The 18,996-nt window shown below is 41.8% G+C and overlaps 4 protein-coding genes across 4 annotated transcripts in view; 1 reads left to right on the top strand and 3 right to left on the bottom strand.

Moving 5' to 3' along the window:
* dym (dymeclin) overlaps positions 1–9,278 on the bottom strand; it is a 48,332-nt gene extending 39,054 nt beyond the window's left edge. The window contains exons 1-8 of the mRNA XM_079755860.1: positions 9,083–9,278; positions 6,019–6,252; positions 5,303–5,355; positions 4,920–5,013; positions 3,928–4,064; positions 3,233–3,305; positions 1,155–1,280; positions 828–970 (exon numbers count right to left, since the gene is read on the bottom strand). Coding sequence (XP_079611986.1) covers positions 828–970; positions 1,155–1,280; positions 3,233–3,305; positions 3,928–4,064; positions 4,920–5,013; positions 5,303–5,355; positions 6,019–6,158 — 766 coding nt within the window. The 5' untranslated portion in view covers positions 6,159–6,252; positions 9,083–9,278. The remainder of the gene's footprint in view (positions 1–827; positions 971–1,154; positions 1,281–3,232; positions 3,306–3,927; positions 4,065–4,919; positions 5,014–5,302; positions 5,356–6,018; positions 6,253–9,082) is intronic.
* A 271-nt stretch (positions 9,279–9,549) lies between these two features.
* Positions 9,550–12,714, bottom strand: c21h18orf32 (chromosome 21 C18orf32 homolog). The gene is made up of 3 exons (XM_079756262.1): positions 12,609–12,714; positions 10,662–10,878; positions 9,550–10,045 (listed from the first exon to the last, which is right to left on the bottom strand). The coding sequence occupies exons 1-3, from the start codon at positions 12,686–12,688 to the stop codon at positions 9,980–9,982; spliced, it is 363 nt and encodes a 120-aa protein (XP_079612388.1). The 5' UTR covers positions 12,689–12,714; the 3' UTR covers positions 9,550–9,979.
* A 60-nt stretch (positions 12,715–12,774) lies between these two features.
* rad1 (RAD1 homolog (S. pombe)) lies at positions 12,775–15,651 on the top strand. The gene is made up of 7 exons (XM_079756246.1): positions 12,775–12,836; positions 13,145–13,346; positions 13,455–13,563; positions 13,798–13,955; positions 14,050–14,150; positions 14,485–14,583; positions 14,733–15,651. Exons 2-7 carry the CDS (start codon positions 13,152–13,154, stop codon positions 14,908–14,910), a joined length of 840 nt encoding a protein of 279 aa, XP_079612372.1. The 5' UTR covers positions 12,775–12,836; positions 13,145–13,151; the 3' UTR covers positions 14,911–15,651.
* Positions 15,652–15,686: 35 nt separating this feature from the next.
* Positions 15,687–18,965, bottom strand: bxdc2 (brix domain containing 2). Its single transcript, XM_079756245.1, has 10 exons — positions 18,773–18,965; positions 18,526–18,637; positions 18,337–18,380; positions 18,178–18,248; positions 18,039–18,088; positions 17,851–17,924; positions 17,119–17,169; positions 16,921–17,022; positions 16,561–16,689; positions 15,687–16,221 (listed from the first exon to the last, which is right to left on the bottom strand). The coding sequence occupies exons 1-10, from the start codon at positions 18,911–18,913 to the stop codon at positions 15,979–15,981; spliced, it is 1,017 nt and encodes a 338-aa protein (XP_079612371.1). The 5' UTR covers positions 18,914–18,965; the 3' UTR covers positions 15,687–15,978.
* Between the last annotated feature and the right edge of the window lie 31 nt (positions 18,966–18,996).

The following is an 18,996-nucleotide window of genomic DNA, read 5'->3' as shown; positions in this document are numbered from 1 at the left end:
CTCATTTCCTTTGAACATGAGCCATTGCGATCCATACCGAGTCAGTACTGATGACTCTGAAGCCCCAACTCCTTTACATTCGTTACAGCCATTCATACATTGGTATCAGTGTTAGAAAGACAGGCGAAAAACAACAAAAGGAAATAAAGAACCATGAATTCATAACCACCTTGCGCATGTGAGTGTGTGAGTGTGTGAGTGCATGTCTGTGTCTGTGCACCCACCAGTGCATGGGCATAAAACGTACGAGAGTGCCTCTACCGGTGCTCCTAGGCATCACCCATTCGACCAATGCGCCTCTATTTCAGAGCTAATTAAAGGCACGCAGCCACTAGCTTAATCTCAAGCTGTGTCTTGCATTTGGAAGATGACTCCTTTTATTTACCAAGTCACATGGGCCTATCAGTTCTCATCATAACTATAAGTCACGTGTTGATTCAAAGAATCAAGCAGAGATTTGTTGAGGGCTCTGCTCTGCTCTGTGCGTTATATTACAGGCTACTGTTAGATTTGATTCATACGTTTAAGAGACATTAAATGGATTTGGTTAGTTTCAGACAGTGGCAGGCCGCGATGCTTAATTCAGCTTCAACATTCCCCCTTCTTTTGCTCCCTAATCTCAATAGCTGACGAGAGACGACTTATTGAAGATTAGTCTTATGCACACATTGGACAACGTCTTTGAACGCCTGGGGTGTATCCGTGTGTGCGTACGTGTATGTGTGTACGTGCACGCACGGCTCTGAGTGAATGTGCATGTGTGTACATGCGTGCGTGCAACTGTCCACGCGGCATGCACGCGTCAGTGTGTGCGTGTGTCTCCGTACTGGCCACCCCCGACACCAGGCCGTAGAGCACGCCTCCCTCCTCTCCGTGGGGCTGGAAGATGGGCGAGGCGGGCGGCGGACACTTCTCCTGCCTGACGAAGTTGTAGAGCAGCGTCTTCACCAGCCGGCTGGTCAGGGACAGACTGGAGAGAGAGGGGACAGTACCGTGAGTAGACACCGACCCATCTGGAATCTGTGTGTGTGTGTGTGTGTGTGTGTGTGTGTGTGTGTGTGTGTGTGTGTGTGTGTGTGTGTGTGTGTGTGTGTGTGTGTGTGTGTGTGTGTGTGTGTGTGTGTGTGTGTGTGTGTGTGTGTGTGTGTCCCCACCATCGGCCCTTCATGATGTGCTGGTAGATGATGCCGTCCCGTAGGATGTCCTTCTGGAAGAGCTGGTAGGAGAAAAGGACTAGCAGCGTGGTCACCGCCTCAAACAGGATGCTGTAGGTGATGTCCCTACACACACATAAACACAGTAAACCACACAGCAGAATAACTTTAGCTAAAGTGGGAATCTCTTTCCCTTCAAATTTTATATCCGTATCTACGCCAAAGGTCCCACAATGGCCCAGTGTTGAAAGCCATTTGCAATATTATGAATTCAACAAACTGAGTTTCGTTGGTGACACTGTTTGTATCTCTGGGGAAAATGACCACTTATGGCCAAAGGTGTCCCCAAAGAGAACGAAACAGAAATCCTCAAGATTAGGTTGATCAAATTATGACAAATGCCACATGTAGTAGGTTGTTACGAAGGGATTGTTGAAGATTATATATTGTTACCTCTTTCAAAACGTTTTGGTCGATGGTTTCTTTTGAAATGTACATTTCACGTTACGTTGATGAATCGATGGCGATTTAGACAGGGATGCAAGACGTGTGGTGGGGTAGTGAGGAGCACTTAGAAATATAGGCTCTCTATTCGCTCAAATCTCTGCAACTACACAGAGTGGTAACCCTTGACAACAATATATGGTACTCCAAAAAAAAACGGCTAATCCCACATTTCCCATCAACAAAGACTGTCTGGTGTTGTCTGCACTCAGATAACAGCCGGGGTCTGATACCAGAGATAAGAGTGCTAGAGGAGGAGTGGGCCAGAGAGAGATCAAGTGTGTGTGTGTGTGTGTGTGTGTGTGTGTGTGTGTGTGTGTGTGTGTGTGTGTGTGTGTGTGTGTGTGTGTGTGTGTGTGTGTAGGAGAGAGTTGGAGCGAGAGACGGAGACAGAGAGAAACAGAAAGGAACAGAAAATAAACAGACAAGAGAGAAAAAAACTTTACGTACACACTGGCAGACAGAGAGAGAGAGAGAGACAAGCACAGCACAGTGACAGGAAAGCAGCAGGGAACATTGAGAATGACAAGGAGGAGGAGGAGGAGGACAAATGAGGGTGGGTGTCAGACAAAGGGAGAGAAGATGAAGATGTTTTTATGGAAACAGTTTAACGTCCTTTTGTTTTATCTCTTGGTGCTTGGCCTGTCCTCAGAGTGCAACAGCCCACCACTGGTCTGTGAGGAGCCCTGGCACTGAGAGATGGAGATGAGCTTCATCTATTTATACACACACACACACACACACACACACACACACACACACACACACACACACACACACACACACACACACACACACACACACACACACACACACACACACACACACACCCCTTGTCTGCGCCCCCCCCTTGGTTTTCTCCCTCCCTCTCTCCTTCTGTCTGCTCTCTGTCTTTCATTGATTGTCTGGCTAGCCACAGTGGTACTACAGTCAAGTGCACACACGTACACCAACACACACACACGCGTGCAGTGCAGGGCACTCAGACAAAAAACAAGCCCTTTCCCTGAGCACTCTGAACCAAAACACAACACTCACGCCAAGCAGGCCTCAAAATAAACACACACACACACACACACACACACACACACACACACACACACACACACACACACACACACACACACACACACACACACACACACACACACACACACACACGTAGGGCCTACATGAGAACACTAGAGATGGAGAGCAGAGGAGTGGCCAGGTGAGGAGAAATATACGAGAGGGGAAGAGATGAGGGGAGGTGAGAAGAGGTGAGGAGAGGAGAGGAGAGGAGAGGAGAGGAGAGGAGAGGAGAGGAGAGGAGAGGAGTTGAGATGAGAACAGAAACTGAACGTTTAGGAGGGTGAAGAGAAGAGAGGAAGAGGAGAGACACAGAGAGGAGAGGAGAAGGAGGAGAGGCGGAGGAAGACAAAGAAAGGAGAGGGGGAACAGGGGAGGAGAGGAGAGCTAGAGAGACCAAAGGAAGAAGAGGAGACCGAGAGGGGAGGGGTGAAGAGGAGAGGAGAAAGGAGGAGAGGAGAGGAGGAAGGAGAGGGGAGAAGAGGGGAGGAGAGGAGCACACTCACAGCAGGGGAACTTCAACGATGAGGTGCACTAGGTTGGACATCAGCTCTTCAAGTAGGTCTTCACCGCCTCCTTCTACAGAGGAGGAGGAGGAGGAGAAGAAGAAGAGGGGATGTGGGGGGGGGGTACAGAGAAGAACAATGTTCATCATTAGTCATATCCAGGACACTTATGTTAGCTAGACCCACCATAATTTCTCACTGTCTCTTAATAGGGCTGGAACAAATGGCCATTGGCCATTTTTTTACGAATGATCCTTCATAGAGTCCTATTTCAATCGATCAATGCTATGAATAATCATAGCATCGATCTATTCTGCTATTCATCTACAAGATGTATGAAAACAATGACACCACCGTCATTTCCTATTTGAGTGTGATGGATGCATCATCTCACAGTGGTATTGGAGGATATTAATAATAATTATTAACTATTTTAACATTGTTTCAATTGAGGGAGTTGTTAAATCAATTAATCAATTTATGTTGAATCAATTATGGTCTATCCAGGAATTAGCATAATCTTGGTATGCACATTTGACATGAAATAAACTATACAGTGGACCTCAATTTACAGCATTTAATCAAAAATCGATATATAAACAATGAAGGCAAGTACATTTGTATGGCATCGATAATAATATAAGTCATTTTCGGATTATTTCGACCACTTTCGTATGGGTTTTGACAGCACTTACCTCCTGTGGAGTTTGTCGCCCTCTCCTGGTAGGAGAACTGCTGGTGCAGTTCCTCCTCGCTCATCTCTCGGATGAACACTTTGAGCAGACAGCGGATCATGAACAGTGCATTGTGGGCCTGCCAAATGAACAACTGACTGCAGAGGAAAACAACAAATAAACAAAGAAACACATTCATTTAACACTTTTTTGTGTGCAGTTATATAATATAAATTCTAAATGAGGGGACCATTCTAATTTCAGTTTGAAACTAGACATATTTGAGCACCGCTTGATCAAAATAGACAGCTTAAACCACGCAAATATTATATTAAAATAACAATTCATGGTCCACATTAACGCTACAGAATATATGAGAAATGGTCATTAAAGTCAGAACACTGTTTCAATACAACAGCAATCATCACTGTGTACATTGGTGCTTAACACAACAATACAACACATTTATCTTCAAAGAGGCTGATTAATGTTCCCCGTTTAAATTATTATATTCTATTCAACTTCACTAGCCTGTTAATTACCCACACAACAAACAGGGGGCGCTAAACTACCAAGGCAGAGATGGGATGAGGGCCGCTCTTCTAGGTCTTCAAGATAAATCTTGAAAACGCTCAAGCTTTTGAAAACCGCTATGTTAATTTTTTACATTTTTAATCCATGGTTAGAGATCATTGATATTGTTGATAACTGATAACTGTCTTCCCCTTCTAATGAGGCGGGCTTCGGATGGTAGAGAACATGTTTATGGTCATGTTTAACACAACGAGTGCTGTGTAGCCCGTCCATGCTGAGAATGGATGCACTTGCAGTATTGTGAAACTCTTTGGACAGACATAAACTTCAATCTGCTTGAAGGTCCCAAACCGTTTTGGAATAAACAATTATGGCCATATTAAAAATGTACGCATATAACTCCTGACCTGTGTGAGAACCAGACAAAGTAAGGAGTCATGCAACTTATCACTTCAAGTCCTAAGTACATTCATACTCACTCTTGGCATTCTGTGGAGATCTTCAACTCTTTGGTTCTACTGAGGAAAACTTTTATTAACGTGCCAAAGTTCCCCGTCCTGGGGTTATTTTGAACTGGAAAAAAAAGAAACAGAACAGGGGTCAGTTTCACAGAGCCACAACCAAAGCTGGCTGGTTGTAATAGCAGCACAAATACACCCTCAAACGAAATACACTGGTGAATTATATCAAGTTCTGTGTGTTATTGAATAGTACCATTGTGTGTTATAAGCCCTACTAAATGCAATTCGTACAACTAAAACTATAACATATAAAAACAAAACCTTTAAAAAATGTACTTACTGATGCATAATACTACAGAAGTGACCAAATAAGGAAAACAATTAAATACAAATTCACGTACTGAGGGTCTTTGCCAGGGGGATGACTGCCTCTTCTAGTATCTTTGAGTCTCCACTGCGAACAAGAGAGCGAGAGCGAGAGCGAGAGAGAGAGTTATGTTGATGTGTGTCTTCATGCGCTTACATTCCCAGCAGCCCCAGGAGACATCCTCTAATACAGTATAACATGTCAATCATTGAACAGCTTCAGTGAACTCATTCAACCATTCCCACTTGACAAACAATATAATATAAAAGTCTGTCGGATCATGAGCCAATCAGGTGAGTGTTGCGACCATGACGTGAGGTAACACACATGGATGGCTACACAGTAAACGGAAGTAAGAAGAGCCGATTCTAATGGTAAATTGGATTAATATTTAACATGTCCACTCAGGTTACTGTTAATTATACTGGAGACAGCTCACACCCAGCAGAAGTAGTGAGAACAATGTTTAAAGAAATGTTACAATATCCATTTCTAGCGTGGATGTGTTCCAACCAACACGCAACATGAATTATCCACAACTATTTTGCCATCCAATTCTGCATTTGGACGTTTATTGCAAACTAAAAGTTCCAAAGAAAATAGTTTATCAAACTGTGCCAAAGTTACCATCTCTAACCCTTTTTCGTCATTGCAAAGAAAATCGTCCATATAAATGTTGCTACTCAAACAGTTGTTTTTGGATTGGATTTTTGGATTGGATTTTCAAAATAATAGCTCTGAGGTGTTTACCTGTTTGTGGGACTGATGAAGGTGAAGGAGATTAGCTGGTTCCAGAAGGGCTCGTTCTGCGACACGGACTCGGTGCCCACCAGAGTCCTGAGGCTGGGGTTCTCAGACAGATCACTGACCTGGCTGGTATTGGCTCCCATCTCTCCGTCTCTCTCTCTCCCCCTCCCACTGAGACCCCTGAGTGTCTCTCAGCCACAAGCACCTCGCCTCACTGCCTCATCAGATAGTGCTGACCTGTACAACAAAACATATTGTTCAGATAAGTATGAAAGAAGAACATAGAAGAACATCAAACCATCCATTAGAGGACAGTCTCATGGTGATGGTGTTTGACCCCCAGCCAAAGGTTCTGGGGTCGAGCATCATCAAGGAATCCCTGAGGAAGATGTTCTTACCCCTACCTGCTCCTTCATGACCTGTATCTGACCACCTTGTAAGTCAGTCGCTTCAGATAAAAATGTCTGCTGAATAGTAAATGATTCAGTAAATTATTCGAAATGCATGGTTAAGCCCATGGCATTGGTTTTTATTCAGTGAAGCGCAATTGTCCTGCATAGGAAAAGCACTTTGCACGGAGGAAATGGACTTAGAAAGAAAGACATCTACGTCAAAACAACAGTTAAAGTGCTTTTTCTTTTTGTCTATGAACAATATCACAATACCAACACGATGCAAGTTGTACTTTTCCTCCAACCTGATAGACTCAAATCTATGTCCTGCTGTTCAGGAAGCAAGCCATGTTGCTTATTGTAGTTCTATGTATAGAAGAAGCATTAGCTTGTTACCTGGGCTGACCTCTTCTGCTTACGTCTTTGATTTGGTTGCTTGGTCATCTGAAGAGGGCCGTGTATCGTTACAAATCGAATCAATGCAGTACGATTACTCAACACTTAAATTTGTGTTTCGGTGAAACCCCATCCCCATGATGACCGGAAAAAAGGATAATACATCTTGGTTTGGTTCATGCATGAGGCCTGCCTATCTCACCTAATGGCGGTATAAGTACAGTAAATATTTGTATATACCATAAAAACCTTACAGCCTCCTGCCCTATTGCACACACACAAATAGGCAGGCAGGCAGGCACACACACACACACACACACACACACACACACACACACACACACACACACTGCAGAATGCATCTGGATCAGAAGTGGGTCGTGGTCGCCTATATTTAACAGAATGGGCTGAGAAGAAGAATTGGGTCTCTCTATTCTCTATTGTACACCGCCCATAACATTCCCTGCTTCCTCTGTTACACTTACAAGAGCCAGCCGACATTAATAGCATGTCGATGCCACTTTCCCCACCATTAAGAATGCTGGGGAATATACCCTTATCACCGAGGTGTCATTGTAGGACAAACACCAGTGTCACTCATAAACTAATCATGAGTCCTTGTTTTATCGATCAGGGCATGAATAGTAGACTAGTGAAGATAGGTCAAGACACTATCCGGGCCCTGGTTCATAAAAATATCAGAACCATAATTAGTGTTATGAGCAACACCAATGTTTGCCCTAAGATTTGAAACCCTGAAAGGTCATCCAAGGTTCAAGATGAACACCTGCCACCAGCCAAAGGCGTCAGATTTGACCCTTTGCCAGGTAAAAAGACCACATTCTGAACGCCCATTTCTAATTTAGAAGTTATTTATTTGATTAATGCACAGTTTAACCTTGGATGAAAAAAAACGAATCAAACCCGTAACTCGCCAACTCGGATTAACTCACTTACTGCAACCATTTTCAAAATGCTAACATTTTGAACAACACACCGAGCTCTGAATCTCCCGAACTCCAGTCAAGATAGAACAGGATAAAATGACCACATGTCAGGAGCTTCAGCCAGTCTACCTACAGTACAAGGAGGGACATGGATTTTGGAGAACTGTGTGCCTCTTGCCTAAAGGAGGCCTAGTGAACAGTACACATTGGATGGTCCTGTTCTGCACAACGTATAGGGGGTTGTTACAGCACTTACTTCGTAAAACACTGTATACTGGTAGTCATAATACTGTACTAATACACCAAGGGTTTTCCTATTTTTCTCTGTAGGATTTTCCTGAGCCGCGCTGAATTCTTGAAGTTATTCGCACAAGTATTTAAGCATTGTTTTTTTAACGTAGACCATCATAACGTTAACACAGTATAACAGTCAGTCATTAAGCAACATTTAGAACCACACCAATATTGAAGTATGGCACTCTTAGTATAAGCTGTATTATTAAAAATACAATTGAAAGCAGTTTTGCTGTCATGTAAAATGTTTTCCAAGTAAACAGTCTGTGTTTGCGCTACTGTGTCATCATGATGCCAGGTCTCTTAAGGGGTCAATACCTACTGGGCAGATATTGATCGTTAAGTGATTGCTTCTGCCATAACCGGGGGGCATCAGAATGTCCATCAAGGTATGTGGAAGGGGCTTGCTGGAGCCCTTGTTGGTGGATTGAGAGTACGTACTGCTCAGTGTACCTTCACAACAAAAGAGAGGTTTCATTCATGGGAGAGGTTTGAGATAGCAAGCAGGATGTAAACCTGCTTAAACACCACAACGCCACGCCTTTTGCATATAGATCAGCAAAGACGGGTGACAGAATAGAACACTGAAGTGGAGTTACACCCATTCCAATGAGGACTTCACAAAGACTAAATACTACACTTTGGTATGCACACAGCAAATAGCCATGTTCGTTTTATAGCCAAACTGTCTTGTTTCCCATCCAAACCATCAATACTATTAATTTAGTTGACGTTTACCATTGAAAACCCTGCGCCTCGTCACGTGGATCACGTATTAAATCAAGTCGTTAATAAATAAGCATACATTGCGAGCAATTGATGTTTCCAATACAAATGCGCACTGGGAGCGTGTCCTCAGCCAGTGGTGCGTTCAAAACATCCATGCGCTCAGTAAAAGAGGCTTCGGTCATAGACCGCAGTTTCAAGTGATGCAGCCAATGTGCCACTAAAGTCAATCAGGTTAACTTTAGTGGTCTAATATTGGTGTTCAGCACCAAGTACGCCGTTTCATTGCGATCAGCTGACAGCTCAGTTTACCTGTCATATGTTTCTTCTTGGTGTTGTCGTGGCAGCCTTAGCTTTCTTCAGTCCCTCTACGTATCACGAGCCTATGGGCGGCGATCAATGTCCGATCAATATGCTATTCACCTATAAATATTGTAGAATGATAATCAATTCTGGGCAAAATGAGACAGCTAACTTTGCTTTGGTTACTCCTCTCCACCATATTTCCACGTCGCCACCCCTTGCGTCATGATCACGCAGGGCTTTACGTCAGTGACGTCGCCGATAGAAATATAGCAGTAGATCGGAACACATTCTGAGGCAATTATCTCATAATCGGCTACCCCATTCCCACTTAAAGCTACTTTTAAATGGTTGTACACATTTTTAAACCGTCCTAACTTTATCTTGTAACAATTAATCTCCAACCATTCATCTAATTCTGCATCGTTTGAGTAAAAACGATATCAAGTGTTCAATGCATCAGAATATAAACTATGAAGGATCAAAGGTAATTTTATTTTATATACAAAATATTAATTATACAGCAATTATACAGTCGTGTGAAAAAAAGTGAAGGTATTGAGATCTTATGCATAAAGAAACTTTATTTGGATAATTTTCATAGAAAGCCGTTTTATTTGTGGATACAAATCGGTAGCTGATTTGCAAAAATGACCTGACGGTTTATGGAATGACAAATAACTTAAAATATCACTTCATGAATTTAGGAAAAATCAATAGGCCTATCTAAAAATGTATTAACACCAAGAGAAGAGTTAAAATAATTACAATAAGACACAATTATTTTTCAAATATGACTAGCTGATCTATGATAATGAAGGTTGCTTTAATAAGTTAATAAATCTTCTGCATTGGGAATTAGTTATTTACAAAAAAAGTACATATATTTTTAACATCATGCAGCTGTCAATCCGTCTTCTTGTCTGCTACTGAAGCTGTCCCGTTGGCTGTGGCTTCACCATTACTCTGAGGCTGAAACACATGAAAAACCAACATTGGTCAAAATGGCTGCCAGACAGGTAGCTTCATTATTCCAGGGGGAATTGTTTCCGTTGCGCTACTCAATATATCTAAAAAAATAAAATTAATCTTAGTTTGTATTGCCTTATATATTTGTGTTGAAACACAAATGTATAATAATTTGGCAATATAGCAAAATAACCATAAATAACGTGCATACAAAAATGTAGATGCATATAAATAAGCATGTGTGTATATACAAAAACAAGATAAAGAAGGTAGCAACTGCAAGGCTAAAGATTAACCTGTAGTTTCTCTGCCAAATTTTGGAACTGTGGATTATACAATTTAGGAAAACATCCAAAACTGTAGATAAATACATGAGTCAGTCGGTCAACAACAGTCAACAACAGGTCAAACTGGCAGCTTAAACTTTATCAACAAGCTGCTGAACAACTCAACTAAAAGAATGCCTTTCAAGGTACCTTTACAAAAGACAAGCATGAGACGCAGATCTGAATCTACAGTTGCGTGCCACATTCTGGAGTGCTTATAACCACCAATAACCATAAGTATCAATAACCAAAAGCTCATGACGCTGTCGATTTCCATCAGGGTCTGGATTTACCGTGCTGGTTCCATTGCTCGTGTCTGCATTCTTGGCATTGTCTAGGGCCGGCTCCTGTACCGCCTTCTTGGTCCAGAACTTGTTTATGAACGGGGCTATGAAGGGGTAGATGATGGGCTCGATGAACCTCTTGTAGACCCACAAGAGGACGGGGATCACAATGCAGGGGATACACACCATGGCTTTGATGAAGGTTGGGATCCAGTCGTAGAAAACCCTGTAAATGAGGGGAGAGTTAAGGCAGGCAGATGGAGCGGGGATTATATCAATTAACTATCAAACACAGGTAACAACGTGGTAATATGTCTTATCTACAACATAGTTATCGATGCAATGCATTTGGTAAATGTTACTAGAACAGATTTGGAAAAAACTGCTTCAAATCCAGTTTTAGCCGCTCTCCACCAGCCAGTTTTTGATATTCTACTCTGCCCCGAGCTCAAGGTGCATTCTTTTTGTGGCGTCAACGTGCCTTTTCCCTGAAGGCCTATGAGGTATGTGTGGATGTATGGAGCTATGTCTTGGCAGTGTTTGATGTTGATGTCCATGTCCGAGAGTGGAGCTTCTCTTACACCTACGGTATAACACAACTGTGTGGGTCACACTACATATACAACTTTGCTCGTTATTATAACACTACTTGGAACTCTCAGCCAAAAACACATATTAGTTATGTCAACGTTCAAATTCAAGCTAACAAAGGCGGTTCATTTACACTTTTAAGGGTCATTAAGTAGTGGCAATTATATAAATTTGGCAACAAACACTCGACATTTCCATTTTGTTTGCATAGTAGTATTTGCAAAGTTAACTTGAGTGAGTGGCCTTTTCCACTGCAACATTGCAAACATTTAATCTTACAGATCACCAATGCTGTCCTGCTCCTCCATCAGAAGAAACCTGTCCTACACGGCCTGCCTGTTTTCTACAGAACTTACCGGCCCAAATACTATGTCACAGGATATGTTAAAATTTTAAAGGTAGGGGAGGCAAATTGCATAAACCAGCCAGGGTAAACTGGATTTTGAAAGGAATTCCCACCCTTATTCAGGTCACCCTCAGATGCCACTCACCCAAGTAAGTTAATTTGCACTACATCACCATGGAAAGGCTGGATACTTTCCAAATCGATCTTAATCTGACTGGTTTCTTCAAATTGCCTACCCTAGCTTTAAGTTGTTATGGTAAAATACTAATAAGAAGGAACAATTATAAGAATACAGCAATTGTGGAAATAACCATGTAAAAGTTGTTAGCAGCCATTAACTACAGCAATTAGGCAATGCAAATATTTTAATTACAGCCTTGGGCGGAGTTATCTCTGACCTAACCTGTTGTGTACCAGGTTTGCTCCAGGTTAGACTCACAACATGAGTCGTCATGATAACTGAACTGAGTGCAGTCTAAGCTTGGGATCTGAAACGAAAAATTCAGCATTCCTTAAAATCTGAATTAACATATCCATATGTTATATGCTTATATGCTTCACCATGTGAGGCATGCGTTAGTGATGTGCATATATATATATATATATATATATCACAATAATAATAAAACAATAAAATGTCAAGTGTTTTTAAATTGTTATGGTTCGTCACTGAGGAACCGAGTGGCCTCATTATGATATATAACCTGTCGCGAAGCCATGTCTGCGCATGTGTGTTGGGTGAAAGCATCACCTGAAAAAGTTCCACCAGTTTATGGCTTAACAGACAAAGTCCCAACACATTAACGCAATGCAATGTATCGCTTGTATATCTTTCGACGTATTCCCGTTTGATGTCACGACCTAGCAGGGTCTCGTCGATATGTTCATTGAACTAGCAGGCTGCGAGGCTAACCCAAAAAGCTAACAGTTACCTCGAGTGTAGACCATCGCTGAGCGTGATCAGTGGTGTTATATTCATGAATGTCCATACGGGACTAGTTCTTAGCTAGGCTTCTCACCTTTTCGAAAGCCAAGCGCCAATGTTAAGCACTGTCCCACAATTTAAATTAGACAATTCGTCGTCTGCGCCTCGGATCATGGATGTAGCATCGGATGCTGCAACAGTGCTTCTAGAATAAATTGACGCATGCGCGAATTAGGACTTCCTGACCTAAAAAACAAACACGGAAGTTGAGTGAAAACACTCGCGCGTTTCTTCAAAATACCAACACCACAGCAAGTATCAAGTAAGCTTTACGATTACGATTAAACAGACAAATACATTGACCTCTATCGGCTACTATTTTAAAAATATTAAATTGGTGTTATGTTACGGTGAAGCTTAACTCAGTTGGTTCACTTACTTACTAGCATGCAAACATAAAAAGTGGCGTGGATTCTTCTAAGTACATCAACAACATGTTGATATGTTGATCGGCCTATGGGTTAGAAAACGACCGTGGACCAAATGTCACATACTGGGAATGAATGTCCTTTGATTGATGTTATTCCGTTTTTAGAAGTCAATAATCATAGTTGTTTCTGTTTATTTCAGTGTCGTAATGCCCCTGTCAACGCAGTCCCAAACGGATGATGCCCAATACATTCTGGTGGCTAGTTTGGATAATGCTCGTAACATCTCCAACATATTGAAAGCAATCACCTTCAAAGACCATGCCATCTTCAGTGCTACTCCTAACGGTCTTAAGGTCACCGTGGAAGACTCTAAATGTCTTCAAGCCAATGCCTTTATCCAGGTTTGTTTCATTTAATCAGAATTAAATGTGACACTGTTAGCTTACAGTTATTGTTTGTGTATTGCCTTTAAGCAAAAGTAACTATTTATATAATGTTTCTTTTTCCAGGCTGATATCTTTCAAGAGTTTACCATTAAGGAAGACTCTGTTGGGTTCCAGGTCAATCTGACTGTTCTGTTGGATTGCCTCACAATCTTTGGAGGGAGCACTGTGCCAGGTATATTACACTAAGCATGCTGATTCTATCTGGTTAAAGGTACATTTTATCCAGAATCTTAAGTATTAAGAATCTGGATATGTATTATTGGTTAATGAACTGTGATCGAAAAAATGATTAGTTATTGCTGTACTGAATGCATTTAAAAACCAGTCAACTCTCAATAGCTACTCTCTAGTAATAGCTTGTCTCTTTCCTTTTAAATTCCATTCCATTTCCCCACATCGTGGACAGGAGTTAGCACAGCCCTGCGGATGTGTTACATGGGCTATGGCTACCCGCTCACCTTGTTCCTGGAAGAAGGTGGGGTGGTGACCGTCTGTAAGATCAACACACAGGAACCAGAGGAGCCCATTGATTTTGACTTCTGCAGCAGCAATGTCACAAACAAGGTAGACCTTTTATAATTTTGTACATAGGAATTCACTCACTCAAATGTAATTTTATATGAAAGATGCTGTCCATTTATTTTCCCTCCAATACAAGGTTATCCTCCAGTCTGAGAGCCTAAAGGAGGCCTTCTCTGAGCTGGACATGACTAGTGAGGTGCTACAGATCACCATGTCCCCCAACCAGCCTTACTTCAGGTCAGCATTGTCTACTTTTTTTATTCCCTATCCCACAGTTCAGTCCTTAAACATGTGTTGCAATTGCAAACCGCCAGAGTCATGATATGTCTAGTATGTCTATTTTTCTTTAGATTGATCAGTACCTTTGCAAGAGCAAGATAACCAAATCAATGTGATATTTTTGACTGATTCATGAAACATATAAAAGAGATGTGAACTTACGACTGGTCAGTTATTCTAAATTGGGAAATAAAAGAGAGAAAAACATTAGTATTAAAAACTAAGGAAAAATATTTGAACATTATTAAACCTCAATTCGACTTTGTTCCAATTATGTCCTTTTTTTCTCCAGGTTGTCCACATTTGGGAACTCAGGAAATGCCCACTATGACTATCCCAAAGACTCTGACATGATGGAGCTCTTCCAGTGCACCAAGACACAGATTAACAGGTTAATTTAGTTATATTCCCAAAATAGATGGACGTTTTCAAAACCAAATGTGAAGTTATTCCTATCACCTTACAGCTCACTCCGTTTCCTGTCACTGTACAACTAAGAAACCATCTAATACACTGTCCCCTTTGTCGACGGACACACAGGTATAAGATGTCCCTGCTGAAGCCTTCCACCAAGGCCCTAGCCTTGTCCTGCAAGGTCTCTGTGAGGACAGACAGCAGAGGCTTCCTGTCCCTGCAGTACCTGGTCAGAAACAACGATGGACAGATATGCTTTGTGGAGTACTACTGCTGTCCAGATGAGGAAGTGGGGGATGACTGATGGAAAAGGGCTATAGGCCACCAGCAGTCACTTTCAAAACAGAAGATAGTTTGAGTAAAGCACTACAGGAAGTTTACCAATGAGGCACAGGTTACAGAATGGTAATGAAGGCCCTAGATTTATTCTACAACCGATGTCATGAGAGTCTGGCCTCTGGGCCAGTGAGGTGCACAATAATGTTCCCACTGTTAACCTAACCCATGTTCACAAATGTTGGTATATCGGCTGAGAATGCTTTTTTTATTACGTTTGTTTTATGCGCATATATACGTAAATAGGTATATGTGCGCATAACTATAGGTATACATATGTAAATAGGCCTGTTCATATGTTACATTAGACCATTGAACAGTTAGGAAGCTATGTTCAAACATTTCAGTATTGCAGTCTATTAAACATTTTACTAATAAAACTAAGATCTTTAGTTTGAGTAATTATCTTTCATATTTGTACTAGACAAGAATTTTTCTATACACTGACTTATGTATTAAAAAGGACCCATAATTTGCAACTAGCTTAAGTGTAATTAGCCATAACAAGCTTTTTAAATACCCTCTGGTCTAAGGACATCACACAAGGTGGTAGTATTGGACAAATACCAGCATAGTCACATACAACTTATCTACCATTTTTCACAAGGTGAAAATACCTTAAAATTAGAATTTACAGGGGCACCCATTTCCTCCTACCAAAGCATCTTGTTTTTCCCTGGTCTATATATATTAAATCAAAACAATTTCAACAGAATGAAAGTGTATCAAAACATTTGGAATTTTTAAAATGATGTATTTATTACAGAAAAAGGTTCCAGATAAAATAAAATCTGTTTTACACGGCTTTGTCCTTGCAGAAGTTTCAGAAGTTGGATTACATACAGTTGGTGTACATAATAGCGACAGAAGAACCAAATAAAAACACATTTGAAGTCCCCAGTATGGATAACAAAATCCTCTTTATCGCACTGAAACAGAGCAATAAAAATTGCGACACGACAATACTTCTGACTCTTTTACAGTTCAAACCCCACTCTGTCACGCCCGGCCATCCAGCGGGACACCTCCTCTGGTCCTAGCTCCTCATCTGCATGCGTCTTCTCTTGAAGGGCTTGGGCTTCCTCTTATGGGGGTCCTCGCCCGGCTCCTCTTCCTGGACGTGGACGGGCTTCTCCTGCCCGGGCGTGGCGAACACGTCCTCCGTCACGTCCTTGGTGGCCACCTCCTTGTTCTCGAACCGCTTCATCTTCTGGATCTCCTTCAGCATCTGCTTCTCGCGCAGCTTGGCCGTGCTGGCCTGTCGCAGCTCCCGCCGGTGCTGTCGGGAGGAGGGAGAAGGGGCGCAACGTTGAGCGAGTCGTTTGCCGACTCCCAGCGCAACGTTACAGAGCCAGCGACCGTTTACAGCTTTCCATCGGGATGTCGGGTTTACGACGACATTGATGTTTGTTGTAGCTTGACGCCACGTTGTAAAGATGCACGCAATGTTTGAGCTGATGTTAAGTTTACAACATGACTGTCCTGAAGTTTTACAAAACGTACATGATTCAACATTTAAAAACACTGACATTGTCACGTTTATAACAATGTAAATTATTTGTTGTACATTTTCCAAAATGGGTATTCCAAGGTGCTTGTCACTAACTGAGACCCTTACCATGTTGGGAGACTGGAAGTGGGGATTCTCATAGAGGGTTGGACCCCCGAAGCTCCCCTGGAAGATCTTGATGATGTTGAGAACGAAGCGAGGCCCAATCTCCACCAGAGAGCCGTCCTCTTCAATAATCTAGAGCACAGAGCAACGATAGATATACATGTCATTGAGGGATGAGTGAGGCATTTGGGGAAGGGTGCCTACACCGGCACATTGGGGATCGAACTCCGTCCCTTTCTGCTCAGAACCGAACACCCTATACACCACACTACCCATCACCACTTTAACTAAAATAAATGTTGTAATGCAAGTATTGATGTTATGTATGATTATTCTCTTTTAAATAGAGCGATGTAGTCTCACCTGGTAGTTTCTGAACCAGATCCGGTTGTCTGCGATGCTGAATGTGAAGACATGGTCCACAAACGGTTGACTTTTGGGGTGATAGTGTGGTGTGGCAAATGTCTAAAACAGAAAACATAGTTATTTACGATAGTTCAGCCAGATTTACTGCAGGTAATAAGAGATCTCAACTGACAAATTACATAGAAGTAAACCTACCTGGGTGAACAACTCCTTCAGTAAAGCAAGGTGAGGTTCCTTGTCGAATGTCTGTGAATCAAAAGGAAATAAACCATTCATTATTCAGCATAGCATTCCAAAAAATTGGAACTACAAGTCACTCACAAGAATGACTGACTGTGAATCTAATGAACCAAGGACATGCGTACATATGTCAATATCTAGCCAGACCATAAATATTAACTCAAGTCAGGCGTTTTGATTCCCAACTGATGGGTCCTGGATTCCTTCCCAATGTCTGCACAACTAACTTGGTCACATTGCCATCTTTTGCTTCTTAATGACGTTATGTCCAAATTGAAATATTTTCTGATGAAAACATCGGCAAAATGACTGAGGTGGAAACTGCATAGCCTCTTCCCTTACCCCAAACCGCCCCATCTCCTCCTTACTCTCCTAAAAAAACCTCTCTTACGCACTTGTTGTATGTTGTCGGTCCTGGCACAAAATAAATAAATAGTACTTTGCATTGTTTAGCATCTCGTCCTAGTTATCTCGTATACGGGGGATGGGTTAACCAACAATAAGTGCTTGGCACTTGTGTACCAACAGCGATGCATTGTTGTTTCACTTACTTCTGACAAATGGGACACATTGCAAGTTGCTTTGGATAAAAGCATCAGCTAAATGCCCTCAATGTATGTTAACTAGTAGAGCGATTCAAAGAAAGAATCAAGTAAGCTTAAATCTTTAAGCAAACATTGTACTTACAGGATCAAAGGACAGCAGTGGCCTGGACCCTTTGAGGCAGTTTCCCGTCATTTTCAGTTCAGCCAGTGTGTGTACTGTGTAACAGATGAGACGGTAAACAGGAATTCAAACCCTTCAGTGTAACCTTAACTTTGAAATTAAGCTTCAGACACATTGACATGCATGTAATATACAATATGAATACTCACTATTTTGTACAAGAAACTTTACGGATGGTCCATGGGGGCTGTTCGACATCCTGTGAAGATGAAGAATGTTTATTTTAGTCAATCCAACACAACCATGTAGGCAATTAAGAGCATAATAAAGGAAATGGGAAAAACTTACCACATGTAAAGATCCTGTTTCTTCTTTGCCTCAAAATAGAGACATTTGTTGCAGTTTTTTATTTCACACACCTGTGGGAACATTTAGCAAACAGTTGGATGACTTAAATCATGACATCTGCTCTTTAAAATGCCAAGTAGTCAAGTCAAGCAGACCCACCTCATTTATGACGAAGAGTTTGTCCTTTCTGTCCATTTTTGTATCTGAAGAGAACACATACATCATCAGTTAAGTGGCTGATGCTAAACCAAACTATGTCATCTACAAATTAGATGATGATAATGAATGTACTGTGACAACATTGCATTTTCAAAGTGTCTAGAGGCCAATCCCATACAGGACACCAACCTGCTTTGGAGTGAGGCATCATGGTCCTTAAGTCGTTCATCAGATGCCTCGTTCGGAAGTTGACGCCTCTTGAAGAGAAAATTAGGACTCTTTCTTTGTTTTTCCATTTACCCTAATGAAGAAAGTAAAACAGTTTACGGTCAAGCCGAAATCCACCTGTTTTTTTATCATTTGTATTGGGTTTATTCTAATCCAACTGCATAGGCTTGTGACTTAGCCAACACTTGGTCAAATCAAGCCAATTTACCATAGAAACTGGTGCCGGGACCATGATCTCCTGTTGTGCCGTTGAAGCTACAGCATCGACGTCCTCTTCCAACATTAATCTGGCCTGTTTCGCCTTTTTCTCCGCCTGGCTATTCCCTCGACGTTTTCTCTTGTTTGGCATGTTTGCAAATGTGAGCGACAACACGGGCTAGTGCTAGCGCAGGAAAAACGCACGTGAATAATGTGTTAAGATACTAAAAAGAA

Source organism: Pollachius pollachius (assembly GCF_949987615.1).
Source record: "Pollachius pollachius genome assembly, chromosome: 18".
NCBI classification, from domain to species: Eukaryota; Metazoa; Chordata; class Actinopteri; order Gadiformes; family Gadidae; genus Pollachius; species Pollachius pollachius.
This window is presented reverse-complemented; position numbering and strand designations above follow the sequence as displayed.